This window comes from Podarcis liolepis, assembly GCF_965112155.1.
Source record: "Podarcis liolepis genome assembly, chromosome: 12".
Taxonomy (NCBI): Eukaryota; Metazoa; Chordata; class Lepidosauria; order Squamata; family Lacertidae; genus Podarcis; species Podarcis liolepis.
Window position 1 is genome coordinate 3,073,217 of NC_139563.1, and position 26,210 is coordinate 3,099,426.

The 26,210-nt window shown below is 51.2% G+C and overlaps 1 protein-coding gene across 2 annotated transcripts; it reads left to right on the forward strand.

Annotated features, from left to right (window-relative positions):
• The first annotated feature begins 1,405 nt into the window (after positions 1–1,405).
• On the forward strand, positions 1,406–25,948 carry CSPG5 (chondroitin sulfate proteoglycan 5). 2 transcript variants are annotated; one of them, XM_083466878.1, is made up of 5 exons: positions 1,406–1,549; positions 3,997–5,530; positions 12,743–12,931; positions 21,478–21,631; positions 25,725–25,948. In XM_083466878.1, the coding sequence occupies exons 1-5, from the start codon at positions 1,489–1,491 to the stop codon at positions 25,884–25,886; spliced, it is 2,100 nt and encodes a 699-aa protein (XP_083323004.1). In that variant the 5' UTR covers positions 1,406–1,488; the 3' UTR covers positions 25,887–25,948. The 2 variants fall into 2 exon arrangements, with proteins under 2 accessions (XP_083323004.1, XP_083323005.1); XM_083466879.1 differs by having other exon boundaries at positions 21,478–21,550.
• The last annotated feature ends 262 nt before the right edge of the window (positions 25,949–26,210 follow it).

Genomic DNA, 26,210 nt, shown 5'->3' on the forward strand with positions numbered 1-26,210 from the left:
TACGCCGGCTCCCTCGGCCAATAAAGCGAGATGAGCGCCGCACCCCCAGAGTCGGCCACGACTGGACCTAATGGTCAGGGGTCCCTTTACCTTTAACAACTAGTTTCCACAGTCGGAGGCAGCAACACTAATGAATACCACTGGCAACCGCAGGAGGGGAGAGGAGAGGGCTGCTTGATTGTTTCCAACAAGCCTCTGGCGGGCCACTGGACTAGAGGGGCCGTTGGCCTGACCCTGCAAGTTTCTTCTTACATACTTACCCCACTGGCCTTCCTCCATGCATCCCTCCACCCCTTGCAGCAAAGCAAGACCCTCTCCTCTCCTCCTGCTCCTGAGGGCAGGACCTGAACCCAAGGCTTCAAGTCACAAGAAAGGAGATTCTGTGACGAAACCTCAGGAAGAACTTTGTCATTGTAGGAGCGGTTTGACAGGGGAACGCACTCCTTGTGGGCTCTAACTTCCTTGAAGGTTTTCAAGCAGAGGTTGGGTGGCCACCTGTCACGGATGCTTTAACTGAGATTCCTGCATTGCCCGGGGTCAGACTAGATGACCCCTGGGGGTATTTTGCAATTCTACGGTTCCGTGCTTCCAAATTGCTGGAAACCCCAGATGGGGAGCTGCTCTTGTGTTCGAATCCTGCTGCTCGGCTTCCCGCAGGTGGCCATGGTGGGAGGACGGCGCCAGGGACCAGATAGGCCAGGGGCCTGATGCGCCGTGGGCTCCTCTCCCGTTCTCATTCCAGTTCTTCCCAATTTCCTGCATTGCACGGGGCTGCAACTACGAGATGACTGGGGGTCCCTTTCCACCTCTCCGATTCCACGGTCCTCCCTCTGGCTGCCCCCTCACCGGGGTTTTGCGACCCCCTTTCGCATCCACCCCCCTCCAACGCTTCCAGTCTCCCTCTCCCCCAAATGCCTTCCCTACATCCCACCCCAGCTCTAAACCGTGCCCAGGGGCGCGCATGCATTGCAGCAGCGCCCGGCGCGTCCGGCAACTGCAAGAGCGCAGCGGCTGCAGCTGGGCAGGGGGCTGCTGCGCGCGCCCGCGCCTCCGCGCCCGTGTGCATGTGCATGTGTGTGTGTGTGAGTCTGTGTGTGTCTGTCTCCCCCCCCCCCCCGCGGGCACCGTAATCCTCCTTGCAGAAGCGCCTCCTCCTTCCTCCTCCTCTCTCCTCCTCCTGCTCCGCGGCTCCTGGCGCTGCGCGCGGCGAGGCGGGGCCGGCGCTTCTGCTGCTGCCGCTGGAGCTGGGGCTGGAGGCGGCGGCGGCGGCGGCCGGGGGACGATGGGGCAGCAGCGGCGGCGGCGGCGGCATCCTCCTCCTCCTCCTCGGGCCGGCTGGGCGGCGGCGGCGGCGGCGTCTGGGCGCTGATCTCGGGGGGCGCGGCTGGGCGCGCCATGCGGCGGGGCGTCCGCCGGCGCTGAGCGGCAGCCGGAGCAGCGCGCGGAGCCTCCTGCCGAGGGCGGGACGCGGCCGAGGGTGCACGGAGCATGGGGCGCGCCTGGCTCGCCTTCGCCGCCGGCCTGATGGCGCTGGCGGGCCTCCTCGCGGGTAGGTGGGGGCGAGGGGAATTGGGGGGTGGGATGGAGACGCCAACACACCCACCCCTCCCCATCCCCAGATTCCACCCTTTTCCTCTACCTGGATATTTCCTCGGTTGCAAATATTTGGGGGTCTATTTTGGGGTGGGGGTGGAATTTGCAACGGGGGAACCGCCCCCCCAACCCAGACAGTCTGGTCTCTCCCCCACCCCCCGACCACTCCCCTCGCGCAAAAAAATAAGGAGGGCGCATTATTATTATTTTTTGGCAATGGTTAAGGAAACGGGGGGAGCCTTTTCAAGAAGTGGGGTGGGGGACGGTTAGGGCTGGGGGGTGCAAAATGGCCACATTGGGGTGGGAAGAGAAGACCCTTCCCCCCCCCAAATGATTCCCACCCCTCCTTTTTCTCCTCTCCCCCTCCCATCCCTCATTTTGGAGGATGCTTTCGGGGATGTCTGTTGAGTGATTTGGCGGCGGCGTTAGTTGCAATGCAAGACACGTGTTACAAAATCCACACACTCTCCTCGCCCTGCTTCCCCTCCCCTGCAAATGTATTTTGGGGTGTCCGTATCCCCCCCCCAAAAAAGGAGGCTGTGGCAAATGGAGAGCTGGAGGGCAGGGGGAGGGGCGGGCGGCGGCAGCGGCGGGAGATCGCAGCGAAATGCGGAATCGCACCGGATCACGTCCGGGTGATTCCGTTGCAGACGAGTCAGGGGTGGTGGTGCAACATCGAAGACCCCCTGTGCCTTTCTTGGCTGCACCCCCCCCCCCAAAAAAAATAATCTGTCGAAGATCGAATGAATGCAAAAAGAGAGTCCCTTTATTTCTTAAAAAATGCGGGTCTTGCTTGATGGTGGAAGAGATCTGAATAGTCCCCCGCTGACCGTGTCCTGTCGTAAATAAACCCCAGACGCTTGGAAGGGAGTGAGAATTATCCTGCCTGCTGCTGCTGCTGCCAGGTTCAGATGTGTAAATCTATGGATTTTCAGGTCAGAAGGCCACAAACCCCAGTGACTCAGTCAGACCTTCCTTGGGGGGGGGGGGGAGGAATGCAAAATGAATTGTTTCCCCTGCAAGACAGCTCAGCTGCCTGGCAGGATCAGACCAGGAGGTCCACCTGTTCTAGGATCTGGTGATGACCAGTCAGACAGGTGCTGACTTGAGGTGTGTGTGTGCGTCTGTGTGCAGGCATGGAGGTGATGTCCACCCTTTGGGGATCTCTCCATCCCTCTTCTCCAGCTGGTTTTGCCTGCAGTCCTCTTCTTCAGTCACACCCCCAGTCCTGGATGCTCAAAAACCAGACACCCTCCTTCCTGTATTTATTTTCTCCCTGGTTTGAGGAGGGGTGTTTCCTACCTCTAGAACCGCTTATTTCTGTTTTGCATTGGCTTCTCTTCCATTCCGCCCTCCTTTTTCTGTTCGCTTTTGTCTTAAGCCTCGGAAAAAAACCCCGAGATCTTCCTCAGGGAAGCCAAAATTAGAACACTGGGTGGGTGGGGGTCTTGTCAGAGGGAGCCCACCCTTTGCCCATGGATGGATGGAAGGATTTCTCCCGAAGATTGATCAGTCTGCCTTCCTTCCTTCCTTGTGGGGGGAGAAGTCCACCGATTTGGTAAATAAACCCCGAGGCGACTGTTAGCGCCAAAGACATTTCCCATATTTACACCCCTCTCCTCGCTACAACCAGCCAGCTTCTTCTCTCTCTCTCTCTCTCTCCCCCCCCCCCCACCTTCCAAGTGATTAATTCTGCTCTACTACACTGAGAAAGAGGGGGAAGGAGAAAAGCTGAATCAGGGAGCCAGAATGTGTGGGAATGAGCTGCGAGCCGAGACCGCTGCTATTTTTGACACCGCAGCAAGGAGGAACTCGCATATATATATATATATATATATAATAGGGAAAGTACCATTTGATGCGCTGGAATTGTCCATAGGAGGTTTTGGGGTTTGGAAAAGCAGAGAAGCTGAATGTTGGAAGATTCAGGGCGGATGAAATAAAGTCCTTCTTCACGCAGCGCTGAGTTGATCTGTGGAACTCCCTTCCACAAGAGGCACTGGTGGCCAAACTAGGTGACTTTGAGATAGGACTGGGCAGATTCGTGGAGGAGAGAGCCATCAAGGGCTAACAGCCCACAATGGCTATGCTCTTGCGCCCGGGTCGTGCTTGCGGGTTTTGCATTGAGACAACTGCCCTGTTCTGCCCTGATGCAGTTTATAGCTCAGTTGTCAGAGCATGATGGACACTAGATGACACACGAGGTCCCTTCTGACTTTTCTATGGTTCTATGTATCAGGTTATGAGGACAGGAAGCTGGCTGGGCCTGATCCTGCAGGGCTCTTTTTCGGTTCTTATTTTGGGGAGGGAGCTTAGCAACACCTCTGTGTGCACGGGGAGGAGCGCCTCTCCCTGCTTGCATTCTTCCCCACTCACAAGCCCTTCTGCCTTTCTTGCCTGCAGCCTCTGAGCAACCTGCAAGATCCCCCAACGCCACTGACGTCCGAGGAGCCCCCTGGCAAAGCATGCCGGCCGCTGTGAGCAGAGCGCCGTCTCCGAGGAAGGAGAATCCCTCGCCACCGAGACCCAGCGCCTGGCGAGGAGGGAACGCCTCTACCCCCAAAGCCTCGCAGGCAGCGGGAGCGAAGGAATCTCAGCTCAAACCACCTGCCGTTCTCCCAGGCGGCGATGGAGGAGACGCCGTCGCTTCTGACATCCCAGCTGCTGGCAGCCCCCCAGGGGCAAGCGTCACAGTGAGGTACTTTTCTGGAGAGATGGAGGAGGAGAAAAACGTCTCGGGCCTCTGCCTGGGCTGCCCCGGAGGGACTCTCAGCCAGCCTTTTTTGGGGGGACGCGATGGCAAGGGCCCCCTCGAAGCATTGTCGGGCGGAACCGGATTTGCCCAGCCGGCGCAGGGGCAGGAGGGGGCCTGGAAGTTACTTGACGGGAAGGACGGGGCAGCGGGGAGCCCCCACGCCGCCCCAGAAAGCCAAGAGGAAGCCGGTAGCGGGGACCAGCCCGCCAAGGCCTCCCCGGATCAAGGGGAGTTGGCAGAACGGACCACGACCCCCAGGTTTGCGCCAGAGGCCAGCTCTCCCGCAGGCCTGGGCCACAGTTCGGCCGAGACGGACCTCCTCCTCGACACGTTTGGGGTGGCAGTGCTGGCGTCTCCCACGAGGGCCGACGTCCCGGCCCCCAAAGAGGGTGGGGCGGTCCCAGAGCAAGACTCCGCCCAGAAGGAGGAGCCTCTGGAGCTGTGGGTGGAGTCTTCCAGCAGCTCACCGGCCGAGGGCGCGCAAGGCCGCACCGACCGGAGCTGGCCGGGCGCCGAGACCCCGCGGACGGCCGTCACGCCTCCGGTCAAGGCCTCCCCGAAGCCGTCGCAGGACCCTTTGGCCTCCGAGATCATCGACATCGATTACTATGACCTCTTTGACGGGGAGCGGCTTGGAGGGGCCGGCCTGGACTCCACCAAGCGGAAACCGGTGGACGACAAGGGGATGTCGTGGTCCCTACACGACCTCTACGATGACTTCACGCCCTTTGACGAGTCCGATTTCTACCCCACGACTTCCTTCTACACCGACGGGGATGAGGAAGACCTGGACGAGCCGGAGGAGGAGGAGGAGGAGGAAGATGGCGGAGGAGGGCTGGCCAGGGATCTGGAGGACGAGAACGGCTTTCGGGTCCCCACCCTGGCTACACCCAAGATCCACACCGCCGTCCAAGAAGCGGAGCCCACCAGCCGCCACTACGTCGTCCCACCTCTGCAGACTTTTGTCATCACGGGGGGCGGCGGCAGGGCCACCCCCAGACCCCGTCCGGCAGAAGTTGGCCGGGACCTCAGCCTATTGGGCGTAGTAGAGAACAGCACCGAATGCCGTAGTGGTTTTGTCCGGCACAACAACTCCTGCAAATCCATGTGCGATACCTTCCCCAGTTACTGCCACAACGGGGGCCAGTGCTACCTGGTGGAGAACCTGGGGGCCTTCTGCAGGTGAGGCGCTACCTGGAAGTGGGTGGGGCTTCCCTGGCAGGTGAGGTGGGAGTTGCAGAGGCAGCTGTGGCTGCGCTGCAGGGGGCGCCACAACTGGGACGGTGAAGGGAGCATGAAAGGCAAGGGGGGATTTTAGCGACACCCGGGGTGCTGCTGAAATTTAAGTCTCCTTCCACTGTGAGTAGTAGCCTTAAAAGGTCTGGGAGGAGCCATGCTCAGCTTGGTTTTGGAGCATAGATTCCTCCTCCACCCAAAACTGGCTTCAGCTTGGTCTCCACATGTGACAGGGCGAGGGGTTCGAATTCCCAGCTGGTGAGAGTGGATGGAACCAGTTCATAGTTCAACTGGGTGAGTTCCGTTAACTGATCGCCCCCGTGTGAAAACACACAAAACTCCCCTTCAAGTAAGAAGACCAGTGCATCAGGCGCAACGGTTTTAGCCTAGAGCGCTCCCTGTTGAGCTAGTTTTCTAACTGCAGGGAGTTTGGGCTTTATTTATTTATTTCATCAGATTTGTATGCTGCCTGGTTGTAAGAAAGTGAAAGCCTCAAGAAAGATGAAGGGATAAAATTATCCATAAGGAAAAACGACCGCAATAATTGAAAGCAGCAATGGACCAAAAACAGGTTAAAACTTGCACCAACTTTCTAAACATCTGGGTGGGCCTGTCTAAACTAGGATGTTTCTAACATGTGCGGAAAAGAGTCCAGCAAAGGTGCCTGATAGATGTCAATAGGCAAGGAGTTCCAAAGTTTTGTCTTTGTTTAGAATGCTCACGATCCTTTTTATGGCTCTAGCAATCTCTCCGGTTGTACCAGGAACCTCGAGGCTCCGCATTTTGGATGGCAACTGTGCCAGAGGGGCAAGTGGCCTGCTTTAGGGCATAATGAACCAAATACCCAACGTGGCAAGATTGATGTGCAAGTCATGTGCTGCCTTGCAAGGTTCCCAACTAGGAGAGCATGGGGGGTGTCTTAGAGCAGGCAGGTAGGGGAGCCGAGGAGAAGGATTGCCTCAGCCTTAATTGCAGCAGAGGTCACATGCCTTGCACTCTTTCTCCATAGAATGGGAGGTAATAATAATAATAATAATAATTTTTATTTATACCCCGCCCTCCCCAGCCAAGGCCGGGCTCACGGTGGCTAACAAGCAGTAATAAAAATAAGTTGAATGAATACAACTTGAAAACAAGATTAAAATACAACAATTAAAATATTGGAACATTAAAATATTAAAATGCAGCCTCATCACAGGAGGAGAAAGCAAAAAGAAAGAGGGGGAGGGAATCAAATTGGCTCCAAGCCAAAGGCCAGGTGGAACAACTCTGTCTTACAGGCCCTGCGGAAAGAAATCAGATCCTGCAGGGCCCTGGTCTCATGAGGCAGAGCGTTCCACCAGGCCGGAGCCATCGCTGAAAAGGCCCTGGCTCTGGTTGAAGCCAATCTAACTTCCTTAGGGCCCGGGACCTCTAGAGTGTTGCTGTTTATAGACCCTTAAGGTCCTCCGTGGGGCATACCGGGAAAGGCGGTCATGTAGGTACGAGGGTCCTAGGCCGTGAAGGGCTTTAAAGGTCAAAACCAGCACCTTAAATCTGACCCTGTACTCCACCGGGAGCCAGTTCGCCACATAATGTGGAAGAAAAGGGGCGCATCCCTCTTGGCATGCAGGCTAAATCTGGGAGATCTCATCCGGCACCCCCAAGTGGGAACCCACTCCTGTTTGCTGACCCCATATCCTGAGTTATCTGAGAATTATAGGGTGGAAAGGGAGCTCCAAAGGTCATCTGTTCCAACCCCTTGCAATGCAGTAATGTGGGGTTTGGGGTCATACTGGACTGTGATGGAGCTTTAGGAAACGGTCGATGAGACCTGAAGCAGGAATGGGGCACCTGTGGCCCTCCAGACGTTATTGGACTACACTGCCCATCATCCTGACTGCAGTTTGCCCATCAGTGACAGACACAGACAGTACAGTGGTACTCCGGTTGCGGACGGGATCCGTTCCAGAGCTCTGGTCGGATCCTGAGTTTTCCACAACCAGAGGTGCCTGTTTTGCGCATGCGCGCGGTACACTTTTGCACATTCACGAGCGGTGAAACCCGGAAAAATGCATCCGGGTTTGCTGCTTTTGTAACCCGAAGTTTAGTAACGTAAGCCAAGGTTCTACTGTACAGTGGTACCTCGGGTTACATACGCTTCAGGTTACAGACTCCACTAACCCAGAAATAGTACCTCGGGTTAAGAACTTTGCTTCAGGATGAGAACAGAAATCGTGCTCCGGCGGACGTGGCAGCAGCAGGAGGCCCCATTAGCTAGAGTGGTGCTTCAGGTTAAGAACAGTTTCAGGTTAAGAACGGACCTCCGGAATGAATTAAGTACTTAACCCGAGGTACCACTGTATTTTCAAGAACTGCAACGAAGCGTTGCAGCGTGGAGTTCTCCCATCAACCACGGGCTCTTGCTGGGTATCCCATGCCATTCCCTCTTCCTGCCCGTAAACTCCTGTTTTTCCATTTCACGCCCTCTCCCATTGCATTTCCTATTTTTATTTATTGCATTTTATATTCCACATTTTTCTCTGAGTAGCTCACGGTGGCATCTGTGGTTTTCCCCCTCCCTCCTCGTTCAATGCCCCCCGACAATAACCCTGCGAGGCAGGGACTGGCCCCCAAGGCCACACACCGGGTCGGGATTTGAACCCTGGGCGCGCAGGACGCTGCTCTTTGGTCTCCGAAAGGTGTCGCTTTGCTTCTGACGCCCGTTACGACGACCCTGGGAGGTAGGTCCAATGCTGTCTCAGCCCCGTGCCCTCTGCCCGACCCAAGGTTGCGAGAGGCAGCCCGAAGGCGTCTCGGCTGCTGCCTGCTGAGCGGAGAAGGGGGAGGGATTTCCCGGGTGCTCCCTGCCCCCACAGCACCCTGCCTGCTCAGCCGAGCCGGAATTAGGTCAGAGCCACGCTGACGGGAGGCTCTCCCTGAGTCACTAATCAGCTCTGACAGACAGCGGTGGCGGGAAGAAGGCGCGCTGTATCCAGAGGGGCGAGTCACGGGGCGCCCTGGGAGCAGAGCTTGGCTAGGGGTCCTCTGCGGGAGACGCACCCCTTTTGCAATCCGGCCAAAATCCTGAAGCGCAAATGGGAGGCGAGTTCCGATTCTGCCTCACTCCTCATTGGTGTGCCACAGGGGAAGGGTTCTTGGTTCGGTGCGTGTGGCGTGTGCTGTGCATTCGTAAAGCCGTACAATTGTCTGGTTTTGGAGGGGCCAAGGGGGGTCATCTAGTCCAACCCCAGCAATACCGGAGTCGCAGGTTGCTAAGGCTGATACACCCACCTGCAGGTTCCCTGTGTTTTTCTTGGTCCTGATGGGATGAGCATTTCCAGCTTAATCCTTTTCCCCAGCAAGCCTTGCATGCCGTTGCAAAATCTGCATGTATTGCATGATAGTGTTTTATTCTGCATTGTGGGGTTTTTTAAAAACTTTGTTTTTGCACTGCATTTTGTAAAATTATCATTAGCCATGCTGGGAGTGTGAAGCATGAGAAATAAAGAAGCCGGTGGTGGGCAGGTTTCAGCCCTCTGGGTGTTGCAGAACTACAAATCCCATCATCCATTGGCCATGGGGCCGATGGGAGTTGTAGTTCGGCGATATCTGGAGGGCCAAGGCTGTCTCGCTGCCCTCATTCCTCTTCCATTAAGAGGCCTGGACACACACATGGTAGCAGGGTGGATTTGATTTAAATCAAATCACGATTTAAATCACTGGTCAGTAAGACTTGATTTAAATCTCTTTTTTTACAGAAGGACTCATTCTTGCTGGTATAATCTTAATATTTACAGCCAGGTTTCATTTCTAGAATAATAATTTTTCAGAATAGTTTATATCAAAAATTGCTGATTTGGTTATACTATTAGAAATAAACAGATAATTATGAAATCAGTGTGAGGTTTAATAGCTGTTTATATTTGGACAACTTTTCTGCTGTACTTTACTGGAAGAAGAAAAATAATCATTTCCTTGATAACAATTTAAACCATTTATTTAACTAAAACAATAACATTACAGCATATGTAGCCATGTTTGTTAACTGATGTGGTTAAACGATTTATTTTTTTTAATTCAGTCTGAGTTTTAGCACATGTGAAAAACTTAAAACAAATCCTTATTTCCTGATGAATAGCCTTTGGACTACGATGTAACTTAAATAGAAAACTATATTTAGAAAGATTTTTCCTCCAAAAGCATTTTATTTTAAAAATCCAATAATTTTTTTTAAAAAAATCCGATTTAAATTTAGAAAATCATATTTTTTTTAAAAAAAAATCATTGATTTTTATCCACCCTGCATGATAGTCTGGCAAAGCATTCCCCAACCTGGTGAATGATGGGAGTTGTAGTACAAAACGACACCAGCTTGGGGGAAGCCAGGGTCCTCTGTGTGGTGCAGCAGCTGAGGCCGCCCTAACATTATTGCGCAAGGCGCTGTACTTGGGGGCTTCACTTTGTCTTGATCCACAGCTGCAAGTTAGCGCAGAATGCTGCAGCCCGATTGCTGACAGGAGTGAGGCCTTGCCAGCCTATCCCACCTGTGCTCAGATACCTGCCCTGGGTTCCAGCTTGTTACCGGGCAAGGTTCAGGGTGCTACTATCGGTATATAAAGCCCTGAACAATTTGGGACCAGTTTACCCGCAAGATTGCCTCACCCCACATGGACCGGCTTCAATTGCTGGAACTGGCAGGTGGCGAATAAGTCCCATTCAATATTTGTAAGAGCTCAATATTTGAGTGTGGCGGCACTTAGACTATGGAACTCCCTGCCTGTTGATATTAAGCGAGCACCTGCACTGTGGATTCTTCTGCGCCTGATAAAAACATTCAGAGGTTTAGAAAGCTGGTGCAAGCCTTAATTGTAATTTTAACTTTCCGACGTCTGAAATTACCATTCCTAATTTTACTTAGTACAGTAGACACTCGGGTTGTGAACGTGATCCGTGCGGGAGGCACGTTCGCAACCTGCAGTGGCGCATCTGCGGGTTGCAATTTGGTACCTCTGCGCATGCGCAAAGCTCTATTCAGCGCTTCTGCGCATGTGCGACCGCCAAATCCGGGAAGTAACCCATTCCGGTACTTCTGGGTTTCAGCGCATCTGTAACTCAAAAAAACGCCACCTGAAGCGTCTGTAACCCGAGGTATGACGTAGTTTTCTTATGGTTCTATCCCTTTTGTCAACCTCTTTTGAGGATTTTATTTTTGCATTTGAGTGGCGTATAAATTTGACGAAACAAGCAAATAGGTTGCTGCTGCAATGTGGGGCTGGTTCGCATACTGAGCCTAGCCCCACACTGGTGACCTGTTTGTGCCGCTAAGCTGAGCTAGGCGTAGCTTTCGAACCCAGTGTTGGCACCAACTAATCCAGAATGCAGCAGCTAGACTGGTGACTGGGGGCGGCCGTCGAGACCACATAACACTGATCTTGAAAGACCTACATTGGCTCCCAGTACGTTTCCAAGCACAATTCAAAGTGTTGGTGCTGACCTTGAAAGCCCTAAACGGCCTCAGTCCAGTATATCTGAAGGAGCGTCTCCACCCCCATTGTTCTGCCCGGACACTGAGGTCCAGCTCCAACGGCCTTTTGGCGGTTTCCTCCCTGTGAGAAGCCAAGTTACAGGGAACCAGGCAGAGGGCCTTCTTGGTGGTGGCGCCCGCCCTGTGGAATGCCCTCCCTCCAGATGTTAAAGAGAAGAACAACTACCAGACTTTTAGAAGACATCTGAAGGCAGCCCTCTTTAGGGAAGCTTTTAATGTTTGATGGACTACTGCATTTAAATATTTTGTTGGAAGCCGCCCAGAGTGGCTGGGGAAACCCAGCCAGATGGGCGGGGTACAAGTAATAAATTATTATAATGGGCCTTTCAGGGGAGTAAATCCCCGCGTTTATCAAAGAGTCACGAATCTGTCCCTTTCGGCCTCGGTCCCTTCTCCTGGCTGCCATCTGCATTGCAGGGACAATGATACTGACCTACCTTGCAGGACCGTCTTAGGGTTTTCTGAATCATTATCCCTTTAACAAGAAGTGCTCTGAGAACTTGAAATTTGCAGCTCTTCTCTGACAAGGGATGTCCCAGGGAAACAGACAAGCTGGTGACATGCGGCTATCTTTTCCTAAGGTATCCTGCCTCTAACCCGGGAAGCTCCACTTTTACCCTTTGTGAGTAGGCTTCTCCACTTGAGTTGAGCTGGGGTGGTGGTCAAAATCCAGAGCAGGGAGAGCAGGGGAGGCCCGCCCTGTGGAATGCCCTCCCGGCAAGTGTCAAAGAGTTAAACAGCTAAAAAAATTCGTAGGCATCTGAACGCAGCCCTGCTTTGGGAAGCTTTTAAATGTTTGGGTTTTCCTTCTTTTTTAAATTGCATTTTTGTTGGAAGCCACCCAGAGTGGCTGGGGCAGCCCAGTCAGACAGGCAGAGTATAATAAATTAATAATAATAATAATAATAATTTATTTATACCCCGTCCATTTGGCTGGGCTTCCCCAGCCACTCTGGATAGCTTTCAACAAAATATCAAAATACAGTAATGCATCAAACATTAAAAGCTTCCCTAAACAGGGCTACCTTCAGATGTCTTCTAAAAGTCTGGTAGTTGTTGTTCTCTTTGACATCTGGTGGGAGGGTGTTCCACAGGGTGGGCGCCACCACCGAGAAGGCCCTCTGCCTGGTTCCCTGTAATTTCACTTCTCGCAGGGAGGGAACCACCAGAAGGCCCTCGGAGCTGGACCTCAGTGTCCAGGCTGAACGATGGGGGTGGAGACGCTCCTTCAGGTATCCTGGACCGAGGCCGTTTAGGGCTTTAAAGGTCAACACCAGCACTTTGAATTGTGCTTGGAAACGTACTGGGAGCCAGTGTAGGTCTTTCAAGACCGGTGTTATGTGGTCTCGGCGGCCGCTCCCAGTCCCCAGTCTGGCTGCCGCATTCTGGATTAGTTGTAGTTTCCGGGTCACCTTCAAAGGTAGCCCCACGTAGAGCACATGCATTGCAGTAGTCCAAGCGAGAGATAACCAGAGCATTCACCACTCTGGCGAGGCAGTCCAGATATTATTATTATTATTATTATTATTATTATTATTATTATTATTATTATTATTATTATTATTGGGATGGGTGCCTTTCCAAGGCTCCCCCTTTGCTGACCAGACCTCGCTTTGCCTCTCGCCCCGCAGGTGCAACACCCAAGACTACATCTGGCACAAAGGCATCCGCTGCGAGTCCATCATCACCGACTTCCAGGTGATGTGCATCGCCGTGGGCTCCGCCGCCCTGGTGGTCCTCCTCCTCTTCATGATGACCGTCTTCTTCGCCAAGAAACTCTACCTGCTCAAAACCGAAAACAGCAAATTGCGCAAGACCAAGTGAGTGGCGGCGGGGCTGGGCTGGGCAGGTTTTTTGGTGGGTGGGTGTCAATGTCATGGGCGGGTTGGACGCAGAGGAATAGGGGGAGGAACCAGCTGGGGAAGCCCCCAGGGGAAGAAGGCGCAGAGCCCTGGGAAGGGTGATGGAAGAGGGAGAGGAGGTGTCAGAATCTGAAGAGGTGACAGGGTTTAGTGAGCGGGGAGAGTCTGTGGCAGAGAGAAGTCCAGAATTGGAGGCTGAGGCAGGAGAGGAGGGGAGCCAAGAGGCAGAGATGGGTCTGGCTGGGGAAGAGTCACTGGTGTCTCTTCCTCCTGCTGCAACAAGCTCCCCTCCCTGCTTGCCTCCCAGAACTAAGAGAGGCATGAACAGGGCGGAGGAGAGTTTGGCCTCATGCAGGCGCAGTCTCAGATCGCTTGGGAAATCCCCAGAGAGGAGGTCGGGACTCGGCAACTGATTTTCACAGAGGAAGGCTCCTGGGAATGAGCTGCTTTGCTCAGCCACACACTCAGCCAAGTTGGGTTTTTGCTAGTGAAGAGCTAACTCCATCTTTAAATGGTGCGATCGCTGACTGGCAAGGAAGAGTAGGGAGAGGGACGTTCCTGGAAAAGGTTTCATCTTCGTCCTTTTATTGCAGAGGTCCCGGGTGTGTGTGTCTTTTGGCTTTTTTGTCCTGAGGGCCACACTCATCTCTGGACCACATCACAAGGGCCGCATACTTGCAGTGGGCGGGGCCTGGGGCAAAAGTGGGCAGAGCAACACATGTTTCTCATCATGGAGGAGAGGGCTATTGAGGGCTCCTAGCCAGGATAGCTATGCTCTGCATCTGTGGTTAGAGACAGCAATTTAAAGCTCTAAACAGCCTCGGTCCTGTATACCTGAAGGAGCGTCTCCAGCCCGGACACTGAGGTCCAGCTCCGAGGGCCTTCTGGCAGTTCCCTCCCTGCGAGAAGTGAGGTTACAGGGAACCAGACAGAGGGCCTTCTCGGTGGTGGCGCCCGCCCTGTGGAACGCCCTCCCTTCAGATGTGAAGGAAATAAGCAGCTATCTTCTTTTTAAAAGACATCTGAAGGCAGCCCTGTTTAGGGAAGTTTTTAATATTTAATGCTGTATTGTTTTTAACACTCGATTGGAAGCCGCCCAGAGTGGCTGGGGAGACTCAGCCAGTTGGGCAGGGTATAAATAATAAATTATTATTATTATTATTATTATTTATTATCTGGATTCCAGTTGCTCTTGCGCTCAGATCCCGCTTGCAGGTTTCCCATGTGGTTGGCCACAGTGAGGACAGAATGGTGGACTGGGTGCACCCCCTTTGGCCTGATCCTGCCATCAATGGCAGGCTTTGTGGGATCCCTGCTCCCGTCCCCATCCTGTGATTTACGGGGCGGGAGTTTTCCGGCTGGGAGAAACGCCAAGTGTTGTGTGTGCCCGGGATGGAGCGCCTGTCAGTTCGCCTCTTCCTCAGGGCTGTAAATTTCCTGGGTGACATCAGAGAAAGAGGTGAAACAGAGTGGAAGAGGAGGGGGAGCCCATTCTGAAAAATGCACACAGCGGCATTTTTCATAACTGCCCCCCCCCTTTATATATAAAAAAGAATTTATCAGAATAGCAGTTTGCATGACCCACTAAGGAAGATAAGACGACATAGATAAAATTCGAAACAGCAGCCATTAATTGCGCATTCACTGAAAACCCAATTAAAACTATTTAGTTTAATTACTTCGCCAAGCCTGGTGAACCTGATCCGTGATGCCAGCTTCTCAAAGTCCTCTAGCAAGAGTACTAGATGCCACATTGAGTAACGTCTTCACTGCTCAGTAAATTCCCAGCGTGACGGATGGGCTTCATGCAGCGAGTCCAGTTTCCCAATGTCTTGTTTATTATTATTATTATTTCTTGGATTTATATACCGCCATATACCCAGAGGTCTCAAGGCGGTTCCCATAAATGGATCACAGTATATAAAATTAAAATAAAAGCAATAACCCAATTATAAAGTAAAAGGTAAAGGGACCCCTGACCATTAGGTCCAGTCGTGACCGACTCTGGGGTTGCGACGCTCATCTCGCTTTATTGGCCGAGGGAGCCGGTGTACAGTTTCCAGGTCATGTGGCCAGCATGACTAAGCCACTTCTGGCGAACCAGAGCAGCGCATGGAAACGCTGTTTACCTTCCCGCTGGAGCAGTACCTATTTATCTACTTGCACTTTGACATGCTTTTGAACTGCTAGGTGGGCAGGAGCAGGGACCGGGCAACGGGAGCTCAGCCTGTCACGGGGATTCGAACCGCCGACCTTCTGATCGGCAAGTCCTAGGCTTGACCCACAGCGCCACCCACGTCCCTATAACTCAATTATACCCCCCCAACATACAAAAGAGCCACATTTTAAAAGGTAATGGGATGTTGATCAGGTCAACCAAAGGCCTGGTTAAAAATGAATGTTTTTGCCTGGCACATAAATGTGTATAATGAAGGCGTCAGTCGAACTTCCCTGGGGAGAGCATCCCACAGACGGGGAGCCACTGCGGAGAAGTTAGCAAGAGTCTTCAATCCCCACTTCGAGCACCCACCTCTTGCCCCCTTGCCTCTTAGGGAATCCCCCAGGGAATCCCATTGCCCTTCAGGGGATGGTACTTCGCTGGGCTACCCACTTCATACAGTTGTGGGGCAGAATCCTTTCTGGGCTGGACTGCTTTTGCCCACAGGTGAGGGAACTGTCAGAACATAAACCTACAAGCTGGCGCCGCAGGCGGGAGAGACACCTGTGACTCTTTGCCAACCAGGCTCATCTCTGTCTCTTGGCCTCGCTCCTCTCCTTTCTTGCTTCTGCCTCTGAGTCTGGACTCTTCTCTGCCACTGACTCTCCTCGCTCACTAAGCCCTGTCGCCTCTTCAGATTCCAACACCTTCTCTTCCCAGTCCTCCCCTTGTGACCACTCATCGTTGTCCCACCACCAATCCCTGGGCTCTGAGTCTTCTTCCCTTGGGGGTTCCCCAGCTGGTGCCTCCCCTCCCTCCTCTGCGTCCAGCCAGTCCCAAACCCAAGAGCCCCCTCCCCTCCTGTGGTTTCCAGCAAATCGAATTCAGAAGCATTTCTGCCTCCGAACGTGGAGCCCATCCTCCATCGCCAATAGCCTTTTCCTCCTCCACGGATTTACCCAATCCTCTTTTTAAGCCATCTAGGTTAGGTGGCCATCCCTGCCTCCTGTGGCAGTGAGTTCCATAGGTTAACCGTGGGCTTGCGTGCTGCAGAACTTCCTTCCATCCACCCTGAAATAATAATAATAATAATTATTAATATTATTAATTTATTTATACCCCGCCCTTCCTGGTTCAGAAAACCGGGCTCAGGGCGGCTAACAACCAATTTAAAACACTTAATTGATGCAACAAAAACAGCATAAAATACAGTATAAAACGTGAATAACAACAAATTCAAAAATCAATTTAGGGGGAAAATCCATCCAATAAACATCAGATGATCGTCAGGGCTAGCTGGCTAAATTAGTCCTATCTGGGCCAGCGAGGAGACCGGGGAGAATTAGCTGTGGGGTCTCAGAGTGGGTGATCTTCATAAAAAGGGGAAAGGAAGGGGAATAAGAGATCAGGCTAAGTTCATATTGAAAGCCGGGTGGAATAGCTCTGCCTTACAGGCCCTGCGGAAGGAAGTTAAATCCTGCAGGGCCCTGGTCTCCTGGGACAGAGCATTCCACCAGGTTGGAGCCACCACTGAGAAGGCCCTGGCCCTGGTGCAGGATAGTCTGACTTCCTTAGGGCCCGGGACCTCTAAACTATTATTATTCATGGACCTTAAGGAAATCTTCCAGCCCTCGGCCTCATTGGATGCCCACGAGTTGTAGCCTGTCCCAGGTCTCTGTTCTTCTTCTTCATGCTCAACATTGAGCTAAGGAAAGCTGGAAACTCGGTTGGGGCTGCAAGCGCAGGCCTGCTCACCCCGCATAACCCCACTTAGCATCTGGAGGATGGGAAGGAGGGAGAGCTCCTGCGCTGCTTCTCGGCTAAGGTTACGGCTTTGTATCCCAGCTCCTGGCTCTCTTCTCTTTCCCCTCCTGGGTCTGAGCAGGCCAGCTCCCTAATGAGCGGTTAATTGCTGTTTTGCAAAAGTGCCATCAGTAATTACCAAGGAGTGCTTTGCACTGTCTGGCAAGACCTGTGGGGGTGGGGTGGGGGCCATGGGAGGGGGAGAGCAAAGGTAGTTGCCAGCAGCTTCTGGGCACTGAATCCACTTTGAGCTTTTCCCTTACATCTTCAGTAGAACAACTCCAAAATACGGGGCTTTTTTGCATGTCATGGGCATCGCCGTTTTCCGCCAAGGCAACGCCATTTGTGGTTATTGCCGCTGGGAATGACCGCATCCCAGGCACCGGGAAACAAAAGTCTCATGGTGGTATCCTGTTGGGAAGGTGCAAAATGATAGAGTGGGTTTGCATCAAACAAAAAACTGGCCCCCTCTCTCTCCCCCTCTCTGAGAATCCCAGCTGACCTCTCACTTCTGGCTGCGAGGAGCCATTTTTCAAAGCTCCCTGTCATGGCAGAATCTCATAATCACCACCCAAGCTGCAGGCACTCAAGTCTTTCAGACCCAATGCGCTTTCTGTAGCAGTGGCTATGCAGATGCTTCCCTCTTGAGGGAGGCTGGCCCCCTCCGCTTTGCGCTCAGCGCCTGGCAACCAGAGATAGACTCTTCCTGGATATGGAGGTTCTGCTTAGCTACTTAGCACAAAGGCCGTTTGCATGCCACGATTTTGTAGGAGGTCCAAAAACCCAGGGTGCGATATCTTCCACACAAAAATGCAAAATTTTGAGGGTGCCTCTACGTGAATCTTGCTTTAGAAGCTGGTTTCTAGCCATTGTGGACCCAATTCAATGGACTACTGCAATGCGCTCTATGTGGGGCTACCTTTGAAGGTCACCTGGAAACTGCAATTAATCCAGAATGCGGCAGCTAGACTGGTGACTGGGAGTGACTGCCGAGACCACATAACACCGGTCCTGAGAGATCTGCATTGGCTCCCAGTACGTTTCTGAGGACAATTCAAAGTGTTGGTGCTGACCTTTCAAGCCCTAAACAGCCTCGGTCCAGTATACCTGAAGGAGCGTCTCCATCCCCATCGTTCAGCCCGGACGCTGAGGTCCAGCTCCGAGGGCCTTCTGGCGGTTCACTCATTGCGATAAGCGAAGTTACAGGGAACCAAGCAGAGGGCCTTCTCGGTAGTGGCCCCCGCCCTGTGGAACACCCTCCCTTCAGATGTGAAGGAAATAAGCAGCTATCTTATCTTTAAAAGACATCTGAAGGCAGCCCTGTTTAGGGAAGTTTATAGAATCTTTATAGAATTCCTTCAAATCATAAAAAGTTCATCTTTTCCAATCATCTTTAGTCTCAAAGTCTCTGTACTTTGTACGGTGGAAGACAAGCTTTGTGTATTTAACAATGAATGAAAGATTTTGAATGAATGTATATAAATGAAAATATCAAATGCTGTGGAACAGTGTTCATGTAATAATGTAGTCGCAGCATTTGATATTTTCATTTACATACACTCATTCGAGATAAGGTGGGTTTATGAAGCAATTCTATATCCACCCACCACGCTGATGAAGAATTCTACGAAACAGTAGTCAATATCCGGAATCACTGTTCAGTGTTAGACACCGTTGTTGAATACACAACGCTTCACAGCTTGTCTTCCACCGTACAAAGTCTGGTACCTCGCTTCATTTAAAGATTTCCAGAGACTTTGAGACTAAAGATTTCATTCTGAACTTTTTATGATTTGAAGGAATTCTATAAAGATTGTTTATTACGTATGTTTACGGTCATCGTGTTGCCTAGACATTGCTCTGGAACGGGACGCCCCTTCATAGCTGTCAACGTTTCCCCTTTTTTAAAAAGGGACATTCCCTTATTCCGAATAGGATTCCTTGCGAGAAAAGGGAAAAGTTGACAGCTATTCGCCCCTTCTCTCTAGGGCCTTGACATCCACGCTGGGTTTCTGTGTTGTGTGATTCAGCTGGGTCCCGTCCAGGCAGGGCGGGGGTCTCCAGTGCTTAATATGTGTAGAGATGGGTCCCTGGCGTCTTAGCAACAACACATTGGTTGGGGGGGGGGGAAGGACGGAGCCTGGGAATTGCCCCCACCCCTCTTCCCGAGCGCCCCTTTCTGCCAGAGGTCATGGGAGCGTCTTGCATTCCTATGCGCTGCTTTTTCTTTTGCAAATGAGCTTGGTTTCCCCCCCTTTAAAAAAAAGCCAAAACCGCCTGAGTGCGCAGCCACAATGCCCCCCCTTTCTTCCCTCCAGCTCCCTTAAAGAGCTTTGCGGGGGGGGCACTGAGCAGCTGGCGCTCTGCATGGGGGCGCCTGAGCTTGGCAACAGCAGATGGCCGTATTGTCCATCGGGTGGGGAGGGGGATGGCTTTGTATGGCAGGGGTGGGGGTCTTTGAAGGGAAAGATTCCCTCCATCGGCATCTTGGGGGAGGCCAGAGGTCATCTGAGAGCGGGGGGGGGGGGCAGCGTTGGCGAGAAGCAACACAATTCCCTTTGGGGAGATACGCAGCGTGGCGCAAAAAGGCAGTGGATCGCGTTTTCCTGCCACCAAGCGCACCGCGCCCCCCCTTGCGAATGAGGCCGTGGAATCATAAAATGGTTGAATTGCAAAGGGACCCTGAGGGGGCATCTAGTCCAACCCCCCCCTGAAATGCAGGAACCACAGCACTTTTGCGCCACCATTGTAATGTGGCCCCCAGAAGGTTATATGGGAGAGAATGTGGCCCTTGAGCTTTCCACAGTTGTTGATTGGCATGTGTTTCTCACTTTCCTGTATAGCTTAGCTTAGATAATTTATTACAGTCGGAGACCAGCTTATAAAACACACTTGAGGGTACAGTCACAGAAGGAAAACAAACAATTAAAACCATGTACAACAATAAATTCAAAATTTATAAATGCGATAAGCGTATAGACACTTAAAACTTTAAGATAAGCTGCCGCAGAGAGATGACCCAGAGTCACCCATGGAACTGAGTTTGGGGATTTTCTTAACGAACTCGTTTGGGTCTGGGGATGGTCTGCGCCTACAGATCTGTACACAGAATCTGGCGACCATCCGGGTCTTACGATCTTCGCATAACAGGAAAAGGTCAAACTTTTCCCCTGTATATTTTCTACTGCACAACTTCATGTCTTTTTGTTGCAATTTTTAAAATTGTTTTTTAATTGTTTTGATTTGTTTTAATTGTTGCTGTGATTTTTTTAAAAACAAATCGGCAATCGATCAATTCATTATCGAAGAGGGTTTTCTGCCCCCTGTGTTATTGTCATAAGAAATGATGAGCAATATGTCATAATTAATATTATTCCAGCTCCACAATAAGAAAAATAAAAAGATGGATGGTCACAGGGATGCCACAACATTGTCGCTCTCTTCTGACTCTGTGGATTCTGCGAATGTTAATCGTTTTAAGCAAAAATGAGGCAAAAATCAGTTTTAAGCAAAAATCAGTCAGGAGGTTTAGGCAGGAAATTTTCCTCCTGGGAGGTTCTCCTCCGCAAGTGCAAATTTGGCCAGAGATTGCTGCGTGAAAGGCACTCTGCAACTGCTCAGAGGCAACCTCTTCCCAGCGCTTCACCTGTTCTGGTGGTAAACCATTGCTCTGCAAAGTGAGTGTGGGTGACCTCTGGTTTTTCCCATGGAAAAAGTTGTGGAACGAATGGCTAGATTGCTTCATTTTAGGAGAAGGCTTTTTTGGGGGGGGGTAGGGGAGTACAGCTGGGTGTGCAGAAGAGAGAATGGTTGCAGGAGCTGCCCTCTGTTTGTGCAACTCTATGCCATTCACTTCCAAGTATAATAATTATAATAATAATTTATTATTTATAACCCACCCATCTGGCTGGGTTTCCCCAGCCACTCTGAACAGCTTCCAAACGAATATTAAAAAACAGTACAGCATCAGACATTAAAAACTTCCCTAAACAGGGCCGCCTTCAGTTGTCTTTTAAAAGTAAAATATTTATTGCCTTGACATCTGGTGGGAGGGCGTTCCACAGGGCGGGCGCCACCACCGAGAAGGCCCTCTGCCTGGTTTCCTGTAACCTCGCTTCTTGCAGCGAGGGAACCGCCAGAAGGCCCTTGGCGCTGGAACCTCAGTGTCTGGGCTGAACGATGGAGGTGGAGACACTCCTTCAGGTATACGGAATTGAGGCCATTTAGGGCTTTCAGGGTCAGCACCAACACTTTGAATTGTGCTCAGAAACTTACTGGGAGCCGTAACTGTGCTTGAACAGCGTAGCAGGCACTCAAAGTTCCCTGGAAATATTGCTATGGTTTGTTGCCGTCTCGACTATCGAGTTGTGTCCTGCCTTTGTTGAGAGTCCTACATCGCGGAGATGGGGGGGTTGGCCTGGATGACCTTTGGGTTTCCTTCCAAATCTGCGATGACTCTTTCTGACCTCCGTATTCTCTCCTTTCTTTCCTCTCTCTGCTTCTTGTTTGTTTCCCCTCTTCTCCTCCTCCCCGCCGCCGGCAGATACCGAACCCCCTCTGAGCTCCACAACGACAACTTCTCGCTGTCCACAATTGCGGAGGGCTCGCACCCAAATGTAAGGAAATTTTGTGACACCCCCTCCAACCTCTCCCCTCATGCTCGTGCATTGGCTTACTATGATAACATTATCTGTCAGGTAACTCGTCTTCTTCACGTCTCCCCCCCTTGCTGCATGCTTCCTGCCCCCCACCCTCGTCTCCCGCCCCACTGCCTGCCCCAGAGCACGCTCAGACCAACACCAGCGAGAGAAATTGCCGGTGCCTGCAATGGGGGAATAGTCGGGGGGGGGTCTGGCTGCCCCCAACCAGAGATAACTCCAAAACAGCCCCACTGGCTTTGGCCACCTAAACTGGTACCCTGTTTTCCCAGGGTCAGAATGCCCCACAGAACCTAGGGATGAAGATAGACTGCCCCTGCAGCTGGAGGTTCCATACGGATGTCAGAAGAACCAGTGGCTCAGTACAGGTGAAACTCGAAAAATTAGAATATCATGGGAAAGTTCCTTGATTTCCGTAATTCAACTTAAAAGGTGAAACTAATATATGATATCGACTCATGACATGCAAAGCGAGATCTGCTTCTACTTCTCAGAGGTCCAAATCTTGCTCGATTTGCAATCCTTGTTTTGCTGATTTCCTTGAATATTCTAATTTCTGAGATGGTTAATTTGGGGTTTTCATAAACTGTGCGTTATCGCAACGATAACAAATCAAGGCTTGACATATCTCGCTTTGCATGTCACGGGGCTATCTCATATATCAGTTTCACCTTTCAAGTTGAATTGTGGAAATCAAGGAACTTTTCCATGATATTCAAATTTTTCGAGTTTCACCTGTAGGTTCCTCCAGGAAACACCCTGGCAGGAACCCCGTAAGTTCCTAAGAAGTGGCCAGTTATCCCAGTGGCACGGTGGGACTCCCACAAGGCAAGGACCTGAGTTCGATACTTGCACACTCCTCCCTTGTGAATCCAGACAGCTGGATGCATCCTTTTTCTGTGGATTTATCTTGTCCCCGTTGGTGGGTGTCACTGACTCCTGCAGAAGGGAGTTCCCTAGTTTAATGGCACACTGCGTGTGAAAATTCTGCCCTTTCCAACACTCAGCTTCCTTGAATGCCCACATTCTTCCATTATGAGAGAGGGACGGGGAAAAATTATTCCTCCTCTATGCACACTGTATAAATTTCTGCCACATCCTCCGTTATACTTGCCTTTCCCCTTCCAAGCTGAAAATGCAACCTTTCCCCTCATAGGGAGTTGCTGCAACCCAACTGATCATTTTCTGCAGAATATATCTTTTTAAGGATGCAGGTGGCGCCGTGGGTTAAACCACAGAGCCTAGGACTTGCCGATCAGAAGGTCGGCGGTTCGAATCCCCGTGATGGGGTGAGTTCTCGTTGCTCAGTCCCTGCTCCTGCCAACCTAGCAGTTCGAAAGCACGTCAAAGTGCAAGTAGATAAATAGGTACTGCTCCGACGGGAAGGTAAAGGGCGTTTCCGTGCGCTGCTCTGGTTCGCAAGAAGCGGCTTAGTCATTCTGGCCACATGACCCGGAGGCTGTACGCCGGCTCCCTCGGCAAGTAAAGCGAGATGAGCGCTGCAACCCCAGAGTCATCCGCGACTGGACCTAACAGTCAGGGGTCCCTTTACCTTTACCTTTATATCCTTTTAAAAAGGGCAGCTCTCTGCCCCCCTCTAGTGGTGGGGCCGATCCATGCAGGAGTTGTTCCGCTGTTCCCCCACATGGCTGCATTTCTCTGCACCCCCTCTGTTCATCTGGTGCACTGAGCTTGCCTGCCTGCCTACCCTCTTTTCCAGGGCCTTTGGAAAGTCAACCATATTTGCATAAAATGCACTTTTATCCAGATTTTTAAAAAGACAATTATACAAATTAATGCTGCAATTCTATATGCCTTTACCTGAAAGTCAGCCAGTCAGAAAAATGACCACCAAACATGCCCCGCTGGATGTCCAGTAGCTTTGGGGCAGCCGCGTAGAATTGAAATATCGTAAGGGACCCCCAGCGGTCATGTAGTCCAGCCCCGCTGCAGAGGAGGAATCGTGGCCAAATATTTTGAGAAGCAGGAAACGATGAAGGTCTTGTGCCTTTTAGCAAATGAACTGTTTGGCCTAGTGATGCGCATGATTAGCGATTGGGGGCGGTGTTGTCGAATGTGGCCCCCAAAATCTCTCGATCCTTCCCTTGGGACTGTCAAGCCTGCAGCCTGCTGTTGCTTGCCTGAGCGATGCTTCCCCAATGAATGTGCTTCCTGCCCCTCCTTCCCTTCCATGTTTCTGCCCCCCCCGCCTCCCTTGTGTCCATCCTCACGGGGGCTTGGACCCTGCTTGTCTGCGTGCCGACAACCACATGCCCACACCCACGTCTGGCCACGGGGGTCTCGGGGTGGGGGCACGAGGCTGCTATGCGCTTGCTGCTTCCTCTCTCCAGTGCTGCCTGTGGGGGGTGGTTGGGGGGGAGATGGGGGGGGAGATGGGGATGCCACAGAGCATGTGCAGAGAGCATCAGGGACGCTCTGGAGGTGTCAACAGACAGACCTTAGCTGGGGGTTTCAGGGTATTTATTTCATTATTTTTGTGTGCTTATTTATTGTAGGCATTTAATATTCCGCCCTTCATTAAAAAGCACACACACACACAAATTTCTGAGGACTTTTCAATCCAGATAGATAGATAGACAGACAGACAGACAGATATAGATAGATGATAGATGGATAGATAGATAGATGATACATAGAGAGAGAGGGAGAGAGAGAAAGAGAAAGAAAGAAAGAAAGAAAGAAAGAAAGAAAGAAAGAAAGAAAGAAAGAAAGAAAGAAAGAAAGAAAGATAGACAGACAGACAGAGATAGATAGATAGATAGAGATATAGATAGATAGATAGATAGATAGATAGATAGATAGATAGATAGACAGATATAGATAGATGATATAGATAGATAGATAGACAGACAGATATATATGGATGGATGGATGGATGGATGGATGGATGGATGGATGGATAGACAGACAGACAGATAGATACTGTTTTTAACACTTGATTGGGAGCTGCCCAGAGTGGCTGGGGAAACTCAGCCAGATGGACGGGGTATAAATAATATATTATTATTATTATTATTATTATTATTATTATTATTATTATTATTATTGACAGATAGATAGATAGACAGACAGATATAGATAGATGATATAGATAGATAGATAGATAGATAGATAGATAGATAGATAGACAGACAGACAGACAGACAGACAGATATACTGTAAATAGATAGATGATAGATATAGATAGATAGACAGATGTCTATCTAATCAGATTTCTTCTAAGCATTTCAACAAACCCCATGTGGGGACAAAGTTAAACTACCAAAACTCATTAAGGATGGGGTAAATAAAACACAACTATAAAGGAGTGCATTTGGAAGTGATAAACAAGCAATATACATGATAAGGATGGCCGGGAGGACAGCGATCATTATCACCTTCAGGTGAGATCTGTTTCCTGTCCCTAAGATTAACTATCAGAAAAGCTACATCAAAGAAACTGCCCACCGTCTTTGATGACCCAGGATGCCTGCCTGGCGAAGCAACTGGCAGTGTCCATGACTGGTCAAGCAAGAGAAATGGAACAGGGTTGCAGAGGTGTGGATTGATCAGAAACCCTATCAAAATAGTTTAAACCCAGTCAACGCAATGCTTTCATTGCTGACACAGATGGCTTACTCTATATTTATTATAATTCCTCATAGCAATCCCACCTTACCACTACACTAGGGCCCGGCTCCAAAAACAAGATTCTATCCCTCATGGAGGTCTGGTTTGAATGAGAACCCCAAAAGCTGCCTTATTACCCAGTCGGGGCATGGATCCATCCAATTCATTATTGTCTGCGCTGATTGACTCTCCAGGATCAGGGGCAGGGATCTTGCCGAATCCCTGGGGATTAAGCCCAGGGGGCTGGAATGGATGACCTCACGGGTCCCTCCCAGCTCTACAGTTGTACGATTCAGGAGCTTGTTATTTTTTACCTCAAAGCGTAGGATTCAGCCAGCTAGGGGCCTTTGTGCCAGGATCTGACCCCAAGCTTCCCCCGTCCGTGCTAGGCCTTCCTAGTTGAGATCTCTCTTGCCATCGCCGCTTCCAGCGCTGACTCCCTTTTCTCTCTCGCGCTTCCTTGCTCCCTCCCTTCCTGACCGCCCCCCCCCCCACAATTTAGGACGACCCCAATGCCCCCCACAAGCTTCAAGACCCCTTGAAGTCCTGCCTGAAAGACGAGGAGTCCTTCAACATCCAGAACTCCATGTCGCCCAAACTGGACAACGGCAAAGGGGAACCGGACGACTCGGAGGTGAATTGCTTGCAGAACAACCTGACATGAGAGCCCAGAAGAAGAGAAAGAAAGGAGAGAAAGAAAGAAAGAGAGAGAGAGAGAAAGAGAGAGGAAATGAGGAGGGAGGGGGGAAACGGAAATAAGGCGGAATAAAACCTTTAAGAGCACGAGGGTTGCCCCCTCTTTGTACAAAGCTCATTTCTCGTAATCGTTCATTCTCTTTGCTTTCCCCTTCCCCGACGACTTCATAGCATGCTTTGATGTGTTTTTGTACAGCGGGATAAACAAGGGTAATAATAAAGAATACACAAGACGACGAAACTCTTCCTCTATCAAGTGTGTGTCCCCCCCCCCCATGAATTGTGTGTGTTG